A 24,720-nucleotide genomic window follows, 5' to 3' on the forward strand; every position below is an offset into this window, starting at 1 on the left:
GTACTCGTACTGGTATCAGTCTGAAATGTGGTATGAGTAATCAATCACATATCACGTTATGGTATAAGAATATAATACAGTATATACTGCATGTCTATAAATGTGATTGTACAGTATATGTTTGATCTGATATTTGTGGTGGTATTATGCTATCTAAAGTATCCATCTATTAAAATCTAACAAAAAAAAAGTATGTGCTGCAGGCAGGCGTTGCCCCCTCCTCCTGGTGGGTGGGTGTTTTTTATGGTGGGAGGAGGCAGGAGGAGGATGGAGGTGGGAGAGGAGAGGGATGCAGGGATGCTGCTGACTGAGTGAGGGAGTGAGTGAGTGAGAGCGGATGTTGGCTGCCTCACATCGCCGTCGTTGTTGTAGAGGAAGAGGAGGAGGAGGGCGCAGCTTGCCGTCGTCGTGGGAGCGGTTTGCTCTCCAACGTAGCTCTCCTTTCCGTGGACAGAGGAAGATGAGGAGGCTGTCTGCTCCTCCTCGCCAATCGCTCGCCAACTCGCAGAGGATAAAATAACATTTCAAAAAAGGCGAGTGAAGACAACAAAAGAACAAGGAAAGATGACTGGGCTGGCGCACATGCTTGCCTTCTGCGTGACTTTCTGCGCCTTACGCGGAGCGTCTGCTGCCAACAACTGTGAGTAATTGACTGCCTTTAAGAGGAGAGCGAGGGAAGAGTTCACCTGTGAGTTACAGCTCATTGCCCATTCAAAAAAAAGGGGGGTGCGAAGGGGGCTGTCTTTGATGTGGGATATAGTGCCATTGTGGTGATGTGATGTGGTGGTGCAGAAGCAGCAGCAGGAGCCCAACTTTAGAAAGCCTCAAACGGAGCACATGAATAAGTTATTTTAATCTTGCTGGGAGAGCTTGTGATGAAGATGATGACAATGATAAGGAAACAGGTGGAAGTCAAAATACGGCCTGTGCAATGCATGCATGTTGCTGTGCAATACATGTGTTAAGGTGGCCTGGGGGAGTGTGTGCGTGGGTGTGCGTGTGTGTGTGTGTGGGGGGGGTCATTAAGGCTGCATGCGAGAGTCAATGTGCAGGCTCATGTTGAGGAACTGCTGAGTGGCCACAAACGCTGCAGAAGGTTACTGTTATTGGTCGGCCTAATGATGCTCCCGCGGCAATGCCCCATTGTTTCCCGCTTTTATTTATCCAGCCTGCATGACTATGTCCTTTTTTTCCTCTTCCCGAAACCAAGCTCAATTTCATTTGTTAGCCATTTTTTCCTCATTTCAGCCATTTACTATAGATCCTGGTGAAAATAATGAATCCCACCGAGCCAGGTGAACATTTCTTTGTCATTAATACAAACAGCGCTCAGATGCATCATAGAAAACTGTGCCAAATTAGTTTCTTCTTTCTTTTTTAATCAAGCATAACCTTGGTGTGAGAAATTGGATCAATAAATACACAGCACAGTAAAGTACAGGCCCTAAAAACACACTATAAAAATGAACCTGCTCCTCCATACAATGGCTGCAAAAACCAATAAAAGCTTTATTACTTCTGTCAAAAAGGTTCTGTTCATAGTGTGCGTGTGTAGCTGTCAGACTTGGTGCAAAAAAATAAATAATATCATGCAGTATTAGTTCAAACATCTGGCATTTTTCCTACAAGGAAACCTACATATTTTTTTGTAATAGTTTTTTTTGTTTTTGTCTTATTTATTTTTATTTTTATAAAACAATGCATTTCTCTCTTTCAGGGTCAAACATTAACACAAAATCTTTATTAACTTTACTGACAATAATTTAAGTGGCAAGTGCAAAAATGAGTTAATCGATGGGCAAATTCTTAATTCTTGGAAAAAAGAAATTAACTATTACAGGTAAAAACAGTACCATATATGTACTTTGATAATGAATGGTGCCAATGCTTTTGGCGCATATGGTATGCTGAAATCTTCCCAGATTTGAATGTGAGTCTGTTAACTTTGGAATGTAATTCGGTGGTGTAATTTTGTGATATAATTTGAAATTATACTTACTACTTACTTGCAGTCTAAACTAATATAAACACATAATTTGGATTATGTCCACACTTCTGGTTCATTATTGGATCCTAGCTAACCAATCGCAAGTTGATTTACATGATGTTTATGTAAAAAATTTTACATATAAGATTGGTAAATTTACGATACGTTACAGCCATGCTATCCTGCCATCTACTATAACAAATAAAAACATGAGATAACCCCCCCAAAAAATTCCATGTTGTTCTTATATGGGGAAAAAAAATCAAAATCAGTATTAAAAAAAAGGTGGATCTGAAGGGGTTAAATGGTGAATGGACTGAGTTTAAATAGTACTTTCTTTAACAATAACAGTAGTTATTTAAGATAATAAGAAAGTGGTCACACCATCAGACAACTGCTGTAATGCTTGCTTGACCTGACATCATGCACATGAAGCCGTTTTGTGTGACTTCATTGGCCAATTATTCTGTAAAGTATTGGCTGAATAATTAATTATGACTCCTACACGTTCTGTATATTACCTTTTGGAAGCCTAAGACAAGTTGTCTGAAACATACATGTCCTACATATTACTGTTCAGAGAAAAACACATTTGACTAAAACTACAGCGGACCTTTATGATTCAGAAGGTTGGCTATGCTGCATTCAGGACATCATGCAAATGCATAATTCATATGAAACCAATAAGGTTACTCAGGTAAATTTCTCTGACGTGAGATTTCAGGTGACCAATTTCTGACATAGGACGTAATCCATCACCCAAAAGCACACAGCACGGGCATGTCAGACTATCCATCCATTTTCTATACTGATTATCCTTCTTAGTGTCACGGGTGAGCTGGAGCCTATTTGAGCTGTCTTTGGGCAAGGCACCCTGAACTGGTCGCAAGCCTTTCGCAGAGCACATACAGTTTCGACAAACAACCCCCGGGGAGAGCCCAGAACACCCGCTACGTAATGAGGATAAGCGGTTTAGATGCTAATGGATAAATATTGAGAACAATTTGGGTTTTTCAGAAAACAAATATAATTTCCCGGTGATGCAAACGTGTGGGTGTTTAAATCAAGTCGGAAGAGTGCAATCACAAGTCAGCACAGTTATATAAGCGTTGTCTTTCAACAAAGGCTGCATGTTTGACCATGAAAAGTTATTGATAGTTACATGAAATTGTACAACCTTGTGCCAATCTGTATGTTAAAATAGTCAGTAGAGTCATTCCAACTGAAAATTATGGAAGAGAATTAGGGCCAGTGAAGTGGAAAAAAAGGTTGGCAGTATTCTGACTTTATAGTGAGAATACTGACTTTATTTTCAGAATTTTGGCTTTCTGACTTCCCCCTACAATTATTAGCTCTACGTCACAGTCAGAATTCTCACTTTAAAGGGAGAATTAAAGTGATAAAGTGAGAATTCTGAGATTAACATCAGAATTCTCACTTTAAAGTCAGAATCCTGCCAACGCTTTTTTCTCTTTGCTGGCCCTAATCCTCATATATACAATATAGGGCCTATATTTTTCTGCCAACATCAAGTCTAATGCAAAGCGTAGTCTCACTCTGCGCATGGGTGGAGTTTTCTTTCTTTTGGTATTTTCAAAACTGCATTTGCGCCGTTGTGGGCGTGAGCACATCCGACTTGCTTCCTGGCCAATGGAGGCGGCTCCTCTCATTACTTTTAAATTCAGTGTAGGAGAGGTGCATGGTCTACATGGCTAAAACGCAAATTGACTCGCAGAGTGCATGCAGGATAACAATGCGCGCAAAGTACGTTTATCAGGAACTTCACTTGATGTTAAATTGGCCAGGGCGATCACAGATCACCACTGTCAAGTAGGCATTGGAGGTCACTTTCCACATCGATCGTTCATGTTAGAATGTTTGAACTCAGTTGCTAACTAAAACAGCAGCCTCTCCCAGGTTACATAAACAGTCTCTATTACAGCGTATGTATTACATGTTGTAAACTACATCCCTACATCCTGTAGTATAAAAGACAATGCCAACTTGATGACTTGAACATTTATCATTACAGTATTAGTTACTTCTGCCCAGCTAGCCCCATTTCTTGTCTATCACATGCACCATTTTGTTTTATTATTTCCACCAACATGTGTATGATGAATTGCAACTTTGTGAGGAAACTGACCTTTTGCAAACAAACAATCTTTTTAGTATAAAATATGATCTGCAGTTATGTGAAGATGCCTTCTACTTTATAAGTCACATTTAACTTTATAGTCACTGCGCAATTATTTGTGTGCATCAATGTTTATATTACTGGAAGGCTACGTGACTTACTAGTTCGACCCAGTCTGCTTCCGCCAGACAAGACTGGAATAATCTGATGATTTGCACTTGTTTGTTTGCTGAAAACAATCCCTTGTTTCCCACAATTCCCTGGTGTCATTAGTTTCCCTACCTGGAAGCATCCTGTTGGAGGGAACAATGGCCCTCCAGACAACACATGGCATGGCCACATGTTGCATTTATAGAGGATATTTTCATACATATTCTGCAAAGATATGATGGATGGCTTACCAATTTTCCTGAGGTCACTTTCTCTGAGGAGAATCACGCTTCACACCATTTCTAACAAGCTCTGCTTTTGTAAAAAATACCAACATAACACCCACGATGTAATCTAATTTGAAATTGTAATCTTGTCATTGGTAGCTTCTTGCATGCTACCCGGGGCAGAGATTCTCGAACTGTGGTGCACGAGTGCCCTCCAGGCGATGTGCGAGATTAAAAGAGTAATGGCTGTGTGGTATAATAATTACGCATGGTTTCATTTATTTTGCTACTTTTTTTCTCATTTCAACCATTTACATGCAGGCAGGAAGTTTTGTCGTGCAACAACAACAGATTTTCATTACGGATTTACTCGTAAATTTATGTTAGCAAATTTACGTTATGACTTCACACAACGACGTTGCGTTACCAAGTTACTATAAAACAATGCTTTACAACCATACATTATAACTTTGCATTACGATGTTACATCAAGATGTTACTTTACAAAGTTACTAAAATTGTGATATTTGATGCATTCATCCAGTAAAGGTTACCTCATATAGTGTAGGGAGTGAGTTTTACAATGGGAGGTCTGTAATTGTACAAACTAACTTTGTGGCGAATGGCGAAAATCACTTGTCTTATTGAAGCCGACTGAAATGTACTGTGGAAAAAATATATATTGGGAACCTGGCCAAAAATCTTTAAAAAAACAAACAAACAAACTGATAAACCTTGAATATGTGGGATGGCTTGCCCCGCCAAAAAAGACAACAACAAAAAAAGGAAATCGGTCAAAAAAATGGGTGAATCTGCAGGTGCCTGACCGCGAGTATACAGAGGTCCACTGTAACCCATCTAGCGATCCACCCATTTTCTTTTCATTACGCTGGGGCAGCAGTTTAAGCATAGACTTCCCTTATTCCTATCACTCCGTCCAGCTCTTCCAGGGAAATATCAAGGTGGCACACATAAGGATTTTTCAAATCTTAAAAGATTGTTTTAAATCTTTGGCAGACCCCACACAAAGATAAAAAAAAATCGGCATTTAACAGTTTAGGTCGTTTTGTTTGTGTGGTGCTCTGATAATCTCTACACAGCACACCACACACATAAAGATTCAGTTCCACCACTGGTCTCAAATCCAGTCTTCATGATCACCTGTGATTTTAAAAATGCGTAGACAAGATAGCACCAATGGTTGCCAAGTGTTTACAAAGAGTACCGGAGGCGAGAAAGTTGTAAGGAGGCAATGCAAGAAAAAAGATTACTTCAGAAAATACTTACTGCAGCCTGCGGAACCCACGTTTATACAAAAAAGGACAATGGGTATTCCGCCTATCGCCTAAAGATGGCTCGGATAGGCTCCAGCACACCCATGACTCTAGAGGGGATTAGCGGCTTAGAAAATTGATGAAAGGACATTGGGTAGGACATACTTTGTTTTATTCACCGCCACTTCCTTGTTCATCAGTCAGAGAGCTTCTTCGAGTGGCTACTTTCCATTCATATCACAGTCAGCGGAATCAAATGGCTCAAGAAAAGTCAACTTTCTCCACACAAAGATTGTTGGTCGCTAATATTTAACACGTTAAATATTTAAGATTGCTGGCCCAACTCGCTTTGGACCCTGTTTTTGGGACATAACCACTCTTAAGACACCTCAGATTGATACAAGGATCATCTTTTAAAACTAAAGATTGTTTGGGGTTTGACACCCTTGGTCAGGAAAAAGCAGAGACGGAACAAAAACTGACTGACTTTATGTGTGTACCAGGCCTAAGGCAGTCCCAGGCCAACCAGTAGACATATTTCTGCAGCATGTTCTGGGTCATCTCTGGTGCCTCCTCCCGCTGGAACATGCCAGATACACCTCCTTGGAGGCATCCTAACCAGATGCTTGAGCCACTTCATATGGCTGATCTCCTTCTTTACCTTGACAGACTCATGCAGAGTCCGCATCACTCACGCTTTATTCTTTCCTCATGAAAAATAAATACTTGAGCTCTTCAACTTCGGGCAGGACCTCATCCCTGATCACGAGAGGGCACTCCATCGTTCTCCAGCTGAGCACAATGGCCTCAGACTTGCGGATGGCTGATTCTCATCTCAACCACTTTACACTCAATTGCGAACCCCTTTCTCGCAAGTAATGAAGATTGCGGCTTGATGAAATCAACAGAACCACATCATCTGTAGAAAGCAATACCGAGGCCTCCAAATTCAATCAACTCCATGTCTCATCTGCACAAAGAATATTCAGTCCATGAAGTTTATGAACAGAATCAATGACGTACGGCAGCAGCCCTTGTGAAGCCCAACCCTCACTGGAAACAAATCCAGCTTATTGCCAGCAATGCATACTAAACTCTAACACCAATAAACTGGGACCAAATAGCTTGTATCAGCGGGTCCAGTACCCCATAATGGTGGTGCACACCCCACAAGACTCACCGAAGGACATGGTCTAAAACCTTACCCAAGTCTACAAAGCATATGTAGGCTGGTTGAGCAAACACCACGCACCCTCCCGGAACATGCTGATGATGTAGAGCAGGTCCATTCATCCAGGGTCAGGACGAAAACCATAACGCTGCTGCTGAATCATCTGGTGGACTTTTTACATGCCTTAATGTCTGTATGTCTCTGAAAAGAGATTGTGCTTACTACAATTATTCCTCCTGAAGGGAAAATGAGGAGGCTCCTATATGGTGGAGAGGTGAAAAAATTTCAAATTCAGCTTTAGGAGCTGAAAGCAGACAAACAAAAAATTAGGTGGCTTTGGCCTTTTTGTGACCTTTCTTGTCACTTTTAAATCCCCACGGTCCATCTATGAATACTCCCAACGTGACATCACATGTTATGTGATATGACATCAGTGATATGTTGGTCCATCGCTGATGTGTGGACAGGAACATGACTCCTGCTAAGGAGAGCGAATTTGGCATGGAAGTGACCGCTACTCGCTCATTGATGACAGCCGGCTGCTTCTCAAATGTGAGTCGTGATGGCGTCTGACACGTCTCGGCCGTGATGAATCGCCACAATGCTCTAAAGAGCTGCCCTCTGAGTTGCTGGGCGCAAAACAAAACAGGAAGGAGCGGTGAGGGGCGGGAGGTGCTTTAGAGGGTTGAACATGCGTCACGTCCTCTTTATGCTATTTCTCCAATTTTGGGAGGCTTTACAAAAATGCAGTGGAAAGAGAGAAGCAGTGCATACATCAGCGTCTGACAGAGCAGCAGATCATTAACACCCTATTGGACTGACCTTTACTGTAATTGACGAGGAGCCAGAGAGTTATTAGACTATGTAGTCAATCAATAATTTCTCCCGTTACTGTCCACTGAAGTGGAAATTGATTTCTGTTAGTGGGGCGGAACGTCGTGAAGACATGATGTTTTAAGTTAACACTTTGAGCAAACACTATAGTCTTAGTCTGCAATACAAATAGTGTGGGATTGTTTTACAGATTTTGGGAAAAGTAGTTTTATACTGCAAATATTGTTCCAATTAGGGATTGTTTGGAGTATGGAACGAAGGGTTGAGAAATCATCACCGTCTGTTTAAAAAAAAAGTTGAATTTTACAAAATCATGTACACTGCTCGAGAAATGATTGAGACCACCACAATGCAAGGTTTTAGTCCAAAGCTGGAAATGACTTCCTTTTTTTTTTGAGGAGCATATTTGCTAACCAATGGCATAATTTGAGGAGCAATGTTGTAACATTGAGGAGCAGTAACCTTAATCAAATGTTTAAATAAACAATAACAATATAACAATATCACAGTGGAGTTGTAGGAATGCAGCTATTGAATATTTTAGCATTCAAGTATCAAACTGAAAATTCTATCAAATAATCACAATTTTGGATAAATGGTCAATGGACTGAGCTTATAGGGCTTTCTACACCACGGTGCTCAAAGCGCTTTACAATGTGTCACATAAAGTATATTTTTACTTGATTAAAGAATAAATACTCAAATATAAAAAAGAAAAGAAAACATTTAACTTAATAATTAACAACCAGTTGGTTCCCTTAAAAAGTTTTTATAAAATCTACAGTTCCTATTTTTTTTTTATTTAACATTGTGCATAACAGCAAACTAATATTTTTTATTTAGAAACAATTTCTGTGGAGCAATTTCAAACACAAATATACATTTCAGGTTAAATTTAGCATTTCTTCTATCCAAAACATCCGGCATAAAAAAAAAAGGCATTAACAGCCTAAATGCAACATTGCTTGAGTACTGAGAATTTAAGAAGTGACATATTAAAGTAGGTTAAACTGCTTCATACATCTTTTTGCAAAACATCGTACAATGACGTTCTACAGCAATATTTAACAAAGAAATTGTAATTATGTCCAGGCTACATAGCTTGTTTTCATTGATTTTTGTCAGTATTTATTAATGGCACATAAATGCCTCGCATTACTCAATATTTATTGATAGATATCAACACATTTTGAGCTGGAGTATTGTCATACTCATTGCACGGCTCATCAAGTTTTAATTGGTGGCTCCAGTGGCAACTTAGAACCATATGAAAGCACAGTCAAAATGTTTTTATATTCTGCTACATAAATATATAACGAACATTCCACGACAAACATGCAAATACCCACATTAAATGTCTCCTTTCATCTCAATCAATGTTGTTTTCAAAAAGGGGGTACGTGTCAAACGTGGCAACTCAGCATGCTCCCGTCGGCGTTCCAGCTTAATGTTGGGGGTGATATATTGTCGCTGAAGTGGATCCTAGAAGATAATGCCTATCCAAAATAGTAAGATATTTATCTTTTTTCCACAGTCATAAAGGCCCTCTAAGAGAAACCATAAATGTAATGTGCAAAAAAAAAAAGAAGACAAAAATTCTCTTTTTAGTGCTAACAACAAACAAACAAGAAAATATACTAAAGCATTTTTTTCTTGTCTGAGATATCACCACATATATATAAAAAAAAAAACTTTTATTTTCTTAATTTGTTGAATACATAGTCGAAAATCCATATTTCTGTCCAAAATTGTAAACGTGGAGACCTCACGTTCAAGTTCCGCCTGTTGTCTCGCTGTTTCTCTGTTACTTCAGAACAGTTTTGAACTTCACTTGAAATGAGCTGCAGTTATCAGAGTTTAGATTTGTTATTCTTCACTGACAAAAATGCAGGAACCTATGTTTTGTTAAGCCCATTTGAACTTGGTTGCTAACCAAATCAGCAGCACTCATAATTAAGTATCGCAGATGAATTAAGGTGAGGAGCCTTTACCACATGCTTCCTGCATACTATTGAAGATGATCTTACATGTTGTGAAGAAAGTGATTGCATGGCAGCAGACTGACATGTTGTTGCTCTACAATGTTGGATGAAATTTAACTAAAATAGACATCTGTTTCTTTTCTTTTTTTCTTTTTCAATAATGTTGGTCCACGTGTTAGATCATAGATAGAAATCTCAGACAGGTTAGATAATTATTTTTCCCATGTGAGTCTAATTAAAGCAAAATCCCTTGCACTAATTAGGTACAATAGGGGAAAAGAATAATATTTGGGTTGATAAATAGTGTGGAAAAATACAATGTCTTTCAAAAGGAAGAAAAACACTGGACACTTTCAAGAAAATCAAACGGCTGTTAAATAATATATGGATGAGCAATCGTCCTCGAAAAAAATACAAAATTTAATTGTATGGAAAAGAGCAGCTGTTTAAAAGCGACAGTTGAGTAGCAAGTCTCTATTTGAAGCAGCCGGTGTCTTTGGAGAAACACTCATTGCAAAATGCTCCAAAGACAGGCAGTCATGCGTCCAGCTGTTTCGGACACCCCGAACCAATCCCATGACAAGAAACATTTGATATAAAACAACAACAGTTGAAACACTGATGAATGTAGGGCTGTTCGATTATGGAAAAAATAATAATCACAATTATTTTGGCAATACTGTAATTGAAATCACGATCATTCAAACGATTATTTAATTTTTGGTACAAAACAAGAACATTTTTAAGCATTTAAAAATATTAAGACCAATTAAAAAAAAAATAGAAACACTATAATTATGTAAGTTCCTTTTAGACCAAACAGAATTTCATATTTATTTATTTATTTAATTAATTATTTATGTATTCATTTATTTAGGCAAAAACTTGAAGTTGGGGTGAAGCTTGTGCACTGTGCAGTACGACGAGCATTTAATTTTTGGTACAAAACAAGCAAATGTTTACACTTTTAGAAATCTTAAGACCAATTTAAAAAAAAGAAATACTATAATTATGGAAGTTCAATTTTGGACCAAACAGAATTTATAATTATATATATATATATATATATATATATATATATATATATATATATATATATATATATATATATATATATATATATATATATATATATATATATATATATATTTATATATTTATTTATTTATTTATGTTGGAGTGCAGCTTGTCCACTGTGCAGTAGGACGATCATTTATTTTTTGGTGCAAAACAAGAAAATGTACGTAAAATGTAAAAATGTAAAAAACAAATAAAAAATATTAAGACAAATAAAAACAATTTAAACACTATAATTATGCAAGTTCCTTTTGGATGAAACAAAAATTATTAAATTAGTTATTTAAAAAAATAATAATGCAAATTAATAAATTTAAACAACTCAAAATAATTTTCTTAATAATTTTTTAATTTACGATTATGCTGATTTTGTAATTGTGGAGTGTAGGAATTGAAATTGTAATTGAATTTCGAATAATTGCACAGCACTAGATGAATGCAATGCTAATTTAGATGGTACCGTGAAATTTAGTTCTAGATGGTTAGTGGATGACCAATGACCACTAAATCCTAAGAAGTTGTTGGTGAAGTGATACATTGGTCTGAAATAATTAGAAGTAAAATAGTAGGGTGATAAATCATACTTTCTATTTGACCATTTACTGCCATAATATAAAAAGAAGAACCAACAAGAGAGCTAACATTGTTTTATATCATTCATACATATTATTACCCGAAAAGACACCTACCCCCATCTGCAGTTGAGGATTAACTAAACCCATCCCCATTATTCATGGTAATATGATGGATTAAATGCGTTGTTAATCTTATTTTCCAGAAGTGAAGATGTAGCAATGATGACACATGGACAAAGTAGCGAACATCTGCACCTTTTCCTCTTCTGCATAACAATAAAAGCATTAGGACTGAAGGCGTAATCGAATGTGAACAAGATGAATTCAAGTCATACAAATTTCGGAGACAGCCCGAGGATCTTATTGATTACGTACCTCAAAAGGTTAAATGCGACTTTTACAAGGCCGGTTACGGCAGATCTACTGCCATCCATAATTCAAATTTAATTTAATGCATCCCTGATTTAATTTTCACTGGGTGCATCCCTAATTTAATATCCACACCAAAGTCATTGTTGTGAAAATCTCATGCTACCGCGTCATTTACACATGATTAGACTTTTTGTGCGCTCCCTCTTTTGATCGCACATTATCATTCGCTGCACAAATTAGCAAGTTATTTTTACTTGAAAGGAAACTTTCAGGTCAAGATTATGGTTATAGCTTCGACACGCCAGAAATGTGTGACATATTTACACACTCCAAGTGCTCTTTTTCATAATTGCATTAATTTTTGATGAGTGTGATTTGTTTGGAAGAATAATTGGTCCAACAATCAGCCCACACGAGGAGTAGTTGACAACTGGAAGCAACATCAACTGTTAAAAAATGAATAGATATTTGCATATTGAGTTTACTTGTCGTGTTTAATGAGGAAAAGTCGGCAGGTTGCATCGGAGCTATTTTCCTCCAACAATGTATTGATTTTACATTTATATCTGTAAGTTATTGAATACATGCTACTGCCTATTTGTGAACATATACACATACCCCATACAAGAGTTGGGGTTTTATATTTTGGGATTAAAAATACAAACATTACAAGCCATTAAAGGCAATGTACTGCATTATGGCGTTGTATCATAAATGACGGGAGGAGCCTGAGTGTACTGTATCTCAAAAAAGTCGAAATCATTATCAAATTAATGGAAACTGTTGCCATAGATATACACTACATGGTAACTTAACTAACCCGCTGTGCACACATTATGCTCGTCTACTAAGGGTGAGAATCATAGAGCCACATGTGATCTGATATCATTGCAATGTTTTGCAGACGATAACAACAGTATTGCAATATGATTACAGAATAATCAATATATTGAATGGCTACAATCAAAACGTGTTTGATGCATGAAGATGCATCACAATATTGATATTAAATGATGGTTAACTACTGAAAAGTATAAGTAACATTAATAGTTAGTGCTAGTTAATCAATATAGTAACTTTAAAGAATATATTTTGCATTAGAATATTGATGTTGATTATTGATGGAGTATTTTGTGAAATTGACTTTGTCCCATCCCTATCGTCTCAGTCACTGAAACTCAGTGAATTCCTCTAGTCAGAATTCCTCTCATCATTCCAGGGACTATTCAATCTTTATTTATGTATTTATTTACTTTGTTATGATCACGAAAACAGAATATTAAACCCAGAAAACAAAACCAACTCAAATAGAGCAACCAAAAAATATGTTTGTTTAGTCTACCCAGACAGCATAATATATACCGGTAATAAAAAAAATTAATAAAAAAAACACAAAGAATGAAAAACTAGAACAGCAAAAGGTTGATGTGGATGACTAAGGACAGCGAGTAAAAAAAAGGAACAAAAGGTTGATGGTTGAATCATGAGACAAGCTAGAGAGCGACAAGGGCAAAAAAAATGAAAAAACTACTACACAAAAATGAATAAAGTGGAAATTAGGCGAAATCCTTATAATTAAATGACGCAGCAATAAATGAGTACAAAATAGTGCAAGAGGAGATAATCCTACATAGTAAAATAATAATGACCAAAAAAAAAACAGAAATGGATTCTAAACTACACAAGTTTAGAAACAGACAAGATTAACCAAAAAGGAGATAGATACTAACTTGCAAGGATAAATGGCAAAAATAGAAAAAGAAATACCAGAAATACTTATGTGAGGGCAACGAGACTCAAAAATTGCGTGAATATGGCAGAGGGAAAAAACATGCAATCTAAAACTGGCAAATGTCAAAGAGAACCTAAACTAAACTAACTAATGATGATATGATGATGGTGTGCAGGTGTGCGCTGGAGGCTCCGCCCATCTCATGAAATTTAACAGAAGCAGTTCATCACACATACAGGATTATGACACACTTCCTACATTGAAGCACAGTGTTAGCGGTCAAACTGGAAAGTGGCTACGTTCACACTGCAGGGCACGATTCCCAATTTGCATAATCCAATCTTTTGATGTAGACTTTCACATTGCAAGAACAAATGCAACCTGTGAACGTGTGAACGGAATGTGTCCATGAAGTGATACGCATGTGTAAAAAAAACACAACCTAAAGTGGCACAGTTTGCAACAGCGGACCCCAACCCAAGACACACTTAGGACCGCCCTCTCATTTGAATAACATTTCGACCTGACAGAGTGGCTGCAGCATGAAATAAATAAAATGTGAGAGCAAAGCATTTTTATTTATCAATTATATTTATATATTTATTTTGTATTTATTTTTACTTTTATATATATAAATATATATATATATATATATATATATATATATATATATATATATATATATATATATATATATATATACATACATATATATATGTATATATATATTGTTGTTGTTTTTATTTCCATTTATGTTTATTTTTGGGGATTTCATTTTTTAATGATATTTTTTATATCCGTTTTTATTGTCACTTTTAGTCATTTATTTATTTACTTTTAATTTTGGGAGTTTTGGTCCTCCATACAACTATACATTTATTGTCTTATTTCGGATGGGAGTGTACCTAATGAATAGACCTGTGCATCTTTCCCTCATTAGCAGCCTCATTAAAATGTGCGTACCTTGAGATAATATGCCTCAACGAGTGCTACATCTGCTTTTATTGCTGCTAATCGTCAGCTTGGCATCCCTCAGCGGACCCCCTTTTCCTCGTTGCAATTTGTCAAAAATATCACAAGATGTGCGGAACATCCAGGAACTCTTTTGGCAGACATACTCAGTCGCTTATAAGCTGTTTGCTACTTCAGTCAAATATCTCACAGGCCTCCCTGAACGCGCCGCCCTGTCAGAAGAGGGATCGGCAGTGGGAGAAATGAATCGCGACAGTTGAACGGGCGGCGTTTCTCAAATAAGTTGTATCGACGTGCGAGTGCTTCCTTGAATTCTGGCACTAATTGTCAGCCGATACCTCAGCTGGCTCGCACGAGCAGAGGTCACCCGACAACGAAGCCTGATAGTTCACGCAAAGTATCAAGTAGGCCTTTATCGATAGCGCGCGAGGGTCTGGGGGCTGCCGCGTTATGCGATACTGTTGCTGTGCCCTTTGATTTTATCGACGCTGCGGTTGGGGGGCCACTGAGCGCGTGCACAGCGATGCTTGCTTGTTGTAGTTCAGATGAGGCTGGCACGACGTTCTCGGTTCGCGTTATCTTGATTAGCACAAGTGAGGTCAGATAATCAGAGTTGTGAGTTGGGACATTTTAAATAAAATAAAAAAATTATATTCTAGAAAAGTTTCTCATTTTTATTGTGCATTGTAGCACAAATTACTGGCAAGAGGTGTAATTGTGTTTTATGATGATTATATGACACGTACTGTATATTGCATGCCCGTGCGTGGCTCTCTGTGGATCACTTTCAATTTAGTAAAGTGGCAATTATCATTAACTAATTTGCTCCGCAAAACATATAAAAACATTAGATTTTAAATATTGCCATGGCCCTAAAAACTTATTTGTTAGTTTTTTTATGCTAGAGCATACAGAGGCTTTGATGCAGCCTCTTACCTGAAGAGGTGGCTTAAAGCAATGGTAGTAATTACAAAAATGACCAGCAGGTGGCAGCAGAGTATAAAAGATCAGCCAGGGCCATGTTGCAAAAAGGCTCTTTTCCCCTGTTTTTCAACAGATTTGTGAATAATGATGAAACTTAGCAATATTCTAATGCTAATTGCTGCAAAACGGAAACAGAGAAATATATTTTTTGTCCTGATGAAAGAAGAGAGGCTAATCTTTCTTTTGGTAGGTTCCATGTTTTTAAAGCAATAGAACACAATATTCTGCGGGCCTTGCAAAATTTGTCAAAATCCAGTAAAACAGCAGGGAGCGAAGGGGGTTGCTTCAGTAAAAATGCCTGGGAGTGAATGAGTTAATAATTAGAGCAGCTATTGATTATTTGTTACATTCCTCTTGCGCCTGGACCTTTTTTTTTGGGGGGGGGGGGGGCTATTATAGAGCTGTCAAAATTAATTGATTAATCGACAACTATTTTAATAATCGAGTAATCGTTGTGGAGCCATTTTTTATTTAAAATTGTCTTTAGTCAAAATAAAACATTTGCAAACATTTGTTTTTACTTTGGAAAACAATGGCCAAAAAGGTAACAGTACAACATCAATCCCCCCTTTTTTCACTATACGAATACAAAGTACAAAATAAACACCAAGCATTGGTTAATAAACAATAATCAGGGGGGGAATGTTTTTAATATACTTTAATGCAAAATTTAAATGAATCTGATTATTCGATTAATCGATTGAAAAATCGATAGATTGATTTAAAAAAATGTTCTATGGTGACAGCACTAGGCTAATAGGCTATTCCTCTTCTTTTTTTTTATATTGTTCACATTGACTGTTATTAATAACTGGAAAGAGTAGCCATTGCATTGATTAGATGAAATGTACATTACATACAAGCACAAATCCATAAACTTTTTGAAAATAATGCAGATTCTGCGGTGTTATACATTACAATTGTTTGGCTCTGGTAGAGGTCGGCACCACACTGTATCATTCAAGATTACTTTGTTCATTTCTTTAAGGAGCACCTTTAAGGTGTTCAGATAGTTGTTGGTAATGGATTAAGTGACACGAAGGTCTGATGTGGACTGAATGCAGACAAAAGGTTGAGAAAAACATGGTCCATTTCATCTAGTTGCTACACAAAAGGCCGCTCAGCAAGGCGAATGAAACCAAGACGCCAAAGAAAAGAACTCAAAAAAAAAAGGGAATTACATGAACTCAAGAAAAACAAGAAAGCTTTAGAGCTTTAGAAGCAGTTCAGTTTCTCCTTGGTACCTTCATTTAGAGTCATATAAAAACGAAAGTCCTCTGCATCTTGGATATCTGCTTAGGAAGTAAAAGTCAAGCCAGCAGCAGTTTGCATGACAGTACTCACGCCAACGCTAGCACTCAACTTCAAATTAAACCTTACCATCTCAAGTAATATATGGAAATCAAAGTCTTAAAACAATTTTTTTTTAAGTTGTTCCTGGCAACATGTCGTGGAGCAATGGCTGATGTGACTATAGTGCCGAGACAAACTATTACGACTGACGTCAACAATACCTTCTTCCTGAAATCACGTTCAATCCCAAATTAACTAATTTGCTCCCAAAAACATATAAAATGTACTATTTTAAATATTGCCATGGCTTCAAAAACGTATTTATATATTTGTTATGTTTGTTTTTTTATGCTGAGCATACGTTGATGCTTTGATGCAGCCTCTGACCTGAAGAAGTCAGTTAAAGCAATGGTAGTTATTACAAAAAATGGCCTGCAGGTGGCAGCATAGTATAAGAGACCAACCGGGGCCATGTTTCAAAAAGCAATTTTTTCCAGTGTTTTAAACAGATTCATGAATCATGATGAAACTTAGCTATATTGTAATGCTAATTGCTGCAAAACGTAAACAGATGTCAAATATTATTTTTATTCCTGATGAAAGAAGAGTCTCTAATCGTTCTTTTGGTAGGTTCCATGTTTTTATAGCAATAGAACAGAATATTCTGGGCCTTGTGAAATTGGTGAAAATCCAGTAAAACAGCCGGGAGCGAAGGGGGTTGCTTCAGTGAAAATGGCTGGGAGTGAATGAGTTAAGGGCACTAAGACATAATTACGCTGACTTTGTATTGTACGGCGCCTATTGCCAGCGTTTAGCGGCAGCTAGCAGTGCCCCAACTGTTGGAGCCGTTTCAAAGGCAGTTTAATAGACGAAAATAATTACAGCACGTAGACCGCTGGGTTAGCCTCGCCTGTGATTCTTATGAGGATCAGCATTTCGGAAAATTATGTATGGATGCACTCTGCACACTTTGATGCTGACAGCCTGGCACAGTTGCCGTTCCTATTGATCAGTTTATTAGCAAACCAGCCTCAGTGAAATGTGTTATTTTAACCGGCAAAATCGCCACTGTGGTTCTGTCGTCACTTTGTCTCATTGATCTAAATCTATGGGGAGAGATGTGTCTAAAATCTCACTAATGTTTCTAAAGAGTAAAATAGTCTAATAATAAATCTAAGTAAAAAAAAAAAAAGTTGACGATCTAAAAATGAATGTCATCCAATTAAGTGCAAATGTGTTTTTTGTTTTACCCGATTATTCGCTAGAAGTTTGAGTAGGATATCCGAATACCAAAATATTAGATAGCTGCAGCTCCAATTAATACAAATTTTGAGTTGTTTTGAAGAATGCGCACACAAGTTCCACGCCCTCAAAGCTAGCATGCTAACATAAGTTCAAGTTTTCGCTAACTGAAATATATTTATCAATTTTGTTTGGTCCAAAAGGAACTTACCTAATAATGTTTCAAATAATTTTATTTAATATTTTTCTTTTTACGTTTGAACATTTTCTTCTTTTGTACCGAAAAAATAATCATGATTTCAATTATTACCAAAATAATCGTGAATATTTTTTTTCATAATCAAGTAGCCCTAGATAGCCATAATAATAATAATAATAATAATAACAACAATAATAATAATAATTATTATTATTATTTGTATTATTATTATTGTCATTATTATGTTAATAATAATAATTATTATTATTGTTGTTTTTGTTATTATTTTTATTATTATTATTATTATTATTATTATTATTACTATTATTATTATTATTATTATTGTTATTATTATTATTATGACTATCTAGGGCTACTTGATTATGAAAAAAATTGTCACGATTATTTTGGTAATAATCAAAATCATGATTATTTTTTGGTACCAAAGAAGAAAATGTAAAAAGAAAAATATTAAATAAAATTCTTTGAAACACTATTATGTAAGTTCCTTTTGGATCAAGCTAAATTGATAAACTTAAAAAAAAAAATTGAAAACTATGTTAGCATCCTAGCTTTGAGGGCGTGGCGGAGAAACTTGTTTGCGCATTCCTCAAAACAATTCAAAATTTTTATTAATTACAGTTTTTGCCCATTGCTTGAACACTATAGACAGAACATGCTTAAACCCAAGTAACATAACTTGAAGTTGTTGTCACAATACCTTAAATAAAAGTGTTGCTTTACACTTTAGTTGCAATTCTGTAACACACTTGTTCCTTTTTGTAACATATTCACTCTTGTACACTACACAATATTTCATACATAAGACACAAAAATGAAATTCTAGGTCACCATTGGGAAAACACATCTATTCAAAATATAACACATTGTTTTTTTGAAGATACTTAGACACACATCTGAAAACACTTACTTACAAAATGTGACTACCAATCAGCTGGCTACAAGAAGGACTAAGCCATTTTCAGAACTTTGCAAGCATGGACCACATAAATACATTCAGAAAACTGGAGCGGTTCTCTATATGTTTTTGTGTGCGTTGAGTAAAGCCATCCACAATATGCATTTTTTGTTACAGAGAATCTTAGACATGGATGGAGCTCCCAGCCGCAATTAATGCATTTACATTGACGAGGCTGGATTCAACCCCAGCAAAAACAGACGACAGGGACAAAATATGATTGGCCAAAGGGCAATTGTGCAGGTCCTGGGGCAGCGTGGGGGAAATATCACATTGTGTACCGCCATAGGTCTTCAAGGGCTACTGCACCATCATGCCAAACTGGGTCCCTTCAATGCACAACACATAATTACATTTGTAGATGCACTTCATGATGCAGTGGTACAGCACAGACCAGAGCAGCCTAGGTTTGTTGTTGTCTTGGATAATGTTAGTTTCCATCGGGCTGCTCTGGTCCAGAAATGGTTCACCAACCATGATCAATATGGGGTTGTGTACTTGCCCCCTTATTCACCATTTGTAAATCCTCCAGAAAATGTTTTTTTTCTGCTTGGAGATGGCATGTATATGAGCACATGCCCGTCTGTATGTCTCTTCTGCAGGCAACGGAACGGGCCTGTGGAGACATTGATGTAAGGTCAAACCAGGGATGGATTCGGCACACAAGTGCATATTTCCCCCGATGTTTAGCTCGAGAAGACATTGTTTGTGATGTTGATGAGATCCTGTGGCCCGACCCCAACAGAGGGCAGGATCCATAAGCCCACTTGCACACAGTTGTGTTTTCCTGTGTTTACAGTAGTGCAGTTAGTTTCAATTTTGCTTTAACTGAATTGGCTGGAAAAGACACTACTGTAAAGTAATGATTTTGTATTGAGTATTTCAGATTTTGGTTGTTGTAAAAAGGTGCCTTCTATGGAAGTGAATTTAAAAATAAGTGAAAACAAAAGACTGCTGTGTTTTATATCAAATAGACTAGTGTGGTGCTGCTGATCTGAGAGTGTATTCATATGATGCGAGTATTATTTTGTCATCAGAATGACATTTTAACAAAGGATTGTTAGGTTTTGATAGTAGACTTTCATTTTGACATAGATGTGAAAGGTTTATTTCCCTGTATTGTGTCTTATTTGCTTGTGTGTAGAGTTTGGACACAGTGAGCCAAATTTTCAACGTGTTCAAGCAATGAGCAAAAACGGTATTATTTTCAAGTTCCATATTCTATCAAGGGGTGAATGAAGCAAGACAAAGGAGAGAAAACAACAGCCCAAGTCACAGCATAAACATAATATGTGAGTAACTACCAATACAAAAAAAAAAAAAAAAAGCAATGGCCCTTACAATTTACTCGTGCATAAATTGAGTGACATTTTTAGCAGCAGCAATCTGCCGCACAGTAAAGTACAGTCATTCATGTTTAAAATGTACACACATGCTGCTCAGTGTGTACACAGGAAAAGGAGACTTTAAGGGGCCGTAATTATGAGAAACGATCATTTTCATAGGCTTTAAAGAAAAGTAGGCCCGATAAAACCTTGACTGAAACCATTATGAGAACATGTAAAACGTCTCCAATTCAAGCGGTGTTTGTTTCACTCACATTGCACGGCTGTATGTCTCCTGGGTTGTGTAATTTGATGCAAAAAGTGTGGGGGGGGGGGAGGAAAAAGCATATGTTTGGGTCACTTGGAGGTTATTGTTATTTTCTTGGTTCAATAAAGGACTGTGGTGAAAAATGCCTTGAAGCTAAGTTTATGGGCGCACCTGTGCATTTAAGACACAGAATTGATCCGCAGGATTAGCCCGCTCCTCGCTCGTAGCCTGTCTCTATTTTTAGTTGTTTTCTTTTTTTCATATCACTGAAAGTACGTCTCCGGAGACTGGATATCTATGTGGAAAAGGACGCTTCCTTCTATCTAGTGAAGAAGCATGCTTATCTGATTGTTAGCTTTAAATATTCATTCTATGTGGGCAAGGAGAAGCGTGCACTCGGGGCAACGCAATGGCGAGAGCGCTCAAGATGAATATCCACGCTCCGTGACTGACTGCTCACAAACACTTCATGGCCGCCACAATTAAGGGAAATGAGTGGGTCGTCGCTTAAAATGCAAAGCCTACATAAAGCCCGAGAGTCTTACTGCTCTGCTTTGCTTTGCTTTGCTTTGCTTTGCTTTGCACACAGCTGCTGTCACGTGAAAACAACAAAATAGTTGAGCAAACACAGAAAGTGAACAACTACCTGCCGACACAAGTTTCATGGTTAGTTGTAGGATTAAGGGTTAAAAAAACAACAACAATAATTGAGTGGAATTAAATGTTAATTCATTATGTCTTGAAGGAAGGTGCTGTTGACTTGTTTCAACCACACTGTGCTCCAAATTAAAATGCGTATGGGAGGTTATTATTAATTGGGGAGTTTTTTGTTACAATTGTCGATTTAGATGCCTGAAATCAATCTGAGACAGGTTTGATTATTACTGGAAAATTCTGTATATTTGGGATCTTTTTTTTTTGCAAGAAAAATAAAGATCCCAAATGTAGGGGGGGGGGGGGGGGGTAATTAAACAGGGGGCTTATTGTTTATTTATTTATGTGACGTTTTGGTTGACCGCTGCAAAATAGGTGGAGCTTCGCCTGATGCTTCCCTGTCATAGAACCAGAACTGTACCTTGAGCAGTAAAACAATTCTCATTCAAGACAACACTGCGAAAGATACCATTTCTGCTTTGGATATGAAAGGAGAAAAAATTATGGCATGGCCTCCATCAATCCACTGACCTCAATCCGATCTGTGGTCCATCCTTAAAAGAAAGATAAATAACGATACAGCAATTCTCTGGGAGGCAATTCTTCCATCCTCAAATGAGATACAGGCAGAAACTATCCATGGACTTGCAAGTACAACAGATGAGGGCTGCTAAGGTGATATCGAAGAGATGCAATGTTTTTATGGTTGAAATAGCCTTGTTTTTATTTTAATCTCAAGGTACTAGCAGAAATACTAGAGATGCTTTTTCTGAGTTATTTGCAATCTATCTGTTTTGCAATTGGAACACTATATTTGAAGTTATTTTGCACACAAATACATTGTTTTCATTATGGGGATTATGTTTTAAAAAAATCTATAGTCTAACAGAAGTAAAAATACCTGCAGACGGTCCAAAAATTGTATTCAATGTTCACATGGACGGCGCTGTAACTGGCCAATGGGAATCACATACACTAAAATGATAGTTCTACATAAGACATAATCATCATAGTGTTTGCACCCCACATTGGATGATTGAATAATTCATGAGCAAGGAAAGAGGGAACGCTGATATTTGTTCTCTCATCTGTGATTTTCAAACCAGAATAATTTGGTGATGCAATGGAGCAATGTCAGAAATAACAATTTCAAACAACTCCAAACAGAAGGCGTGAAAGAGTCACAATTGCTTTTAATTTTGTCTGCCCCACCTTAAACTTTTAGCATTTTCAGTGTTGATTAGTGTGATGATTCACACAATGAACACAATGGAAGCAGCGGCAGCAGGTGGAGTTTTAAAAACAAATGATTGAGTGTTTAAAATAATTAGACAAACCAAAGTGTTATTTTAGTGCAAACAAGATGGCAAAATTTGACAAAGGAGAGACAATTGTCTTCCAACTGAGTTCTGATTAGACACCAGCGTCCGTCTTCACGGGCTTTCAAGTTAGCCGCTGAGCTCTGCATCCATTTGAAGCGGAAACCTCCCTAGAAGTTTTTTTGGGGGCTTGTGAGCAACCGTTCAACCTGAAAATGTGCAACTTAATCATGTTCATTACAAGTCTTTCCTTTTCCTGTCGCCTCATGATGAGCCACCAGAAAAATGTTTCATATCCGTCATATTTGTCCTTAGCCAAGCGGGGCCAGATCTTGACGCTGGAGAAAGGAAGCTTGCAAAACAAAACAAAACATTTTCCTTGTTAAATGCCATTAGCCAAGCCTTATTGGTAAACCAGCTCCTGGAAAATGACCTTGGGCTGAATCCACTAAAGGTTTGTGCCGCTAAAAACTAAGCAAACAAGCAGTATCTAATTCACACAGCACACAGATGATGAAATGCCAAGATGCCTAGCAGAATACTGCTATTTGGCAAATTTTATGTAAGTTGGCCTCACTGATCAACAACGTCTAATTCATTTAACACCATTGCTAATTGCCACAAGCAGCTCGAGTTACATATATAGAGTCTATAGAAAGCGGGCGTAAAGTTGGCGCTATCTGTGGATGCGTACACGGAGCACGGAGAAGGCATCGTTATGCCAGGCAGAGCCGCCACTCCCTACACGCAGATCACACACTGTGCATCGGATTCCATTTTGTGCTGCGGTCTGCGACATCCGACCAATGTGAGTGGACTGTATACTATTTATCTTTCTCATCTATAATAGATATACACATAGGTTGCAGTATTATTATTATAATGACATAAATATGAAAAGTAATTGAAAAAAAAAAGTAATACATGGGATTTCCAAACCATTAACGCATATCTTTAATTTATCAATACGAACTGGTCAATTTCCCAATAACATAAAAAATTGCTAAAGTTGTTCCTGTGTACAAAACTGGAGATAAACATAATTTTACAAATTACAGATCAGTTTCTCTTCTCCCACAATTAAAACAAGATGGAGAAGATTTTTAACAACATACTAGACAACTCCTTAGAGAAGCATAATTTACTGACCGATAATCAATATTGATTTACTGTAGGAGTTATCGGTCAACATCACAAGCTTTAGTTGAACTAATTGAAGAAATTACCGCTTCTATAGATAAAAAGAAGTATGCGGTTGGAGTACTGTATTTGTGGATCTAAAGAAAGCATTTGATACAATAAACCACAAAATCTTAATCAATAAATTAGACCAATATGGGATTAGGGGACTGGCACTAGACTGGGTAGAAGCTAATTAGAAAATAGGAAGAGATTTGTGAAAATGGGTGGATACCAGTCAATATGCTTAGATATTGTGTGTGGCGTTCCACAGAGGTCAGTGTTGGGTCCTAAGTTATTAATTATCTACCACAATGACATATGTAAGATAGCACAAATACTCAAATTAATTTTATTTGCCGATGACACAAATATATTTGCTTCTGGTGAGAATTTAGAGCAACTCTTGAACATTCTGTCTTCAGAATTAATTAAAATGTAATATTGGTTTTACATAAATAAGCTATTACTAAATTTGAGCAAGACAAAAATTATGATATTTGTGAATAGAAAAGTAAATTATCAAGCACAGGTACAGATAGAGGGGGTGGAAATAGAGAAAGTAGATGATATCAAATTCCTTGGAGTAATAATAGATGACAATATTTGCTGGAAGACTGATATTAAATACATCAGTAATAAAATAACAAAAACATTTAAATAATGGCCATAATACTTACTATACTTAACTTATTGCATAGAGGTCTGGGGTAATACTTATAAAAGATAGCCACTATTTATACTGTAAAAAAGAACTATTAGAATAATTCATAATGTCGGTTATCTTG

The 24,720-nt window shown here is 37.0% G+C and overlaps 1 protein-coding gene across 1 annotated transcript in view; it reads left to right on the top strand.

The window, feature by feature from the left end:
- The first annotated feature begins 317 nt into the window (after positions 1-317).
- LOC147164281 (contactin-associated protein-like 5) overlaps positions 318-24,720 on the top strand; it is a 145,482-nt gene continuing 121,079 nt past the window's right edge. Inside the window, exon 1 of the mRNA XM_086091070.1 lies at positions 318-640. Coding sequence (XP_085947196.1) covers positions 565-640 — 76 coding nt within the window. The 5' untranslated portion in view covers positions 318-564. The remainder of the gene's footprint in view (positions 641-24,720) is intronic.

The sequence above is a fragment of the Leptonotus elevatus genome, chromosome 12 (assembly GCF_054856555.1).
Source record: "Leptonotus elevatus isolate MCC_2025b chromosome 12, RoL_Lele_1.0, whole genome shotgun sequence".
Taxonomy (NCBI): domain Eukaryota; kingdom Metazoa; phylum Chordata; class Actinopteri; order Syngnathiformes; family Syngnathidae; genus Leptonotus; species Leptonotus elevatus.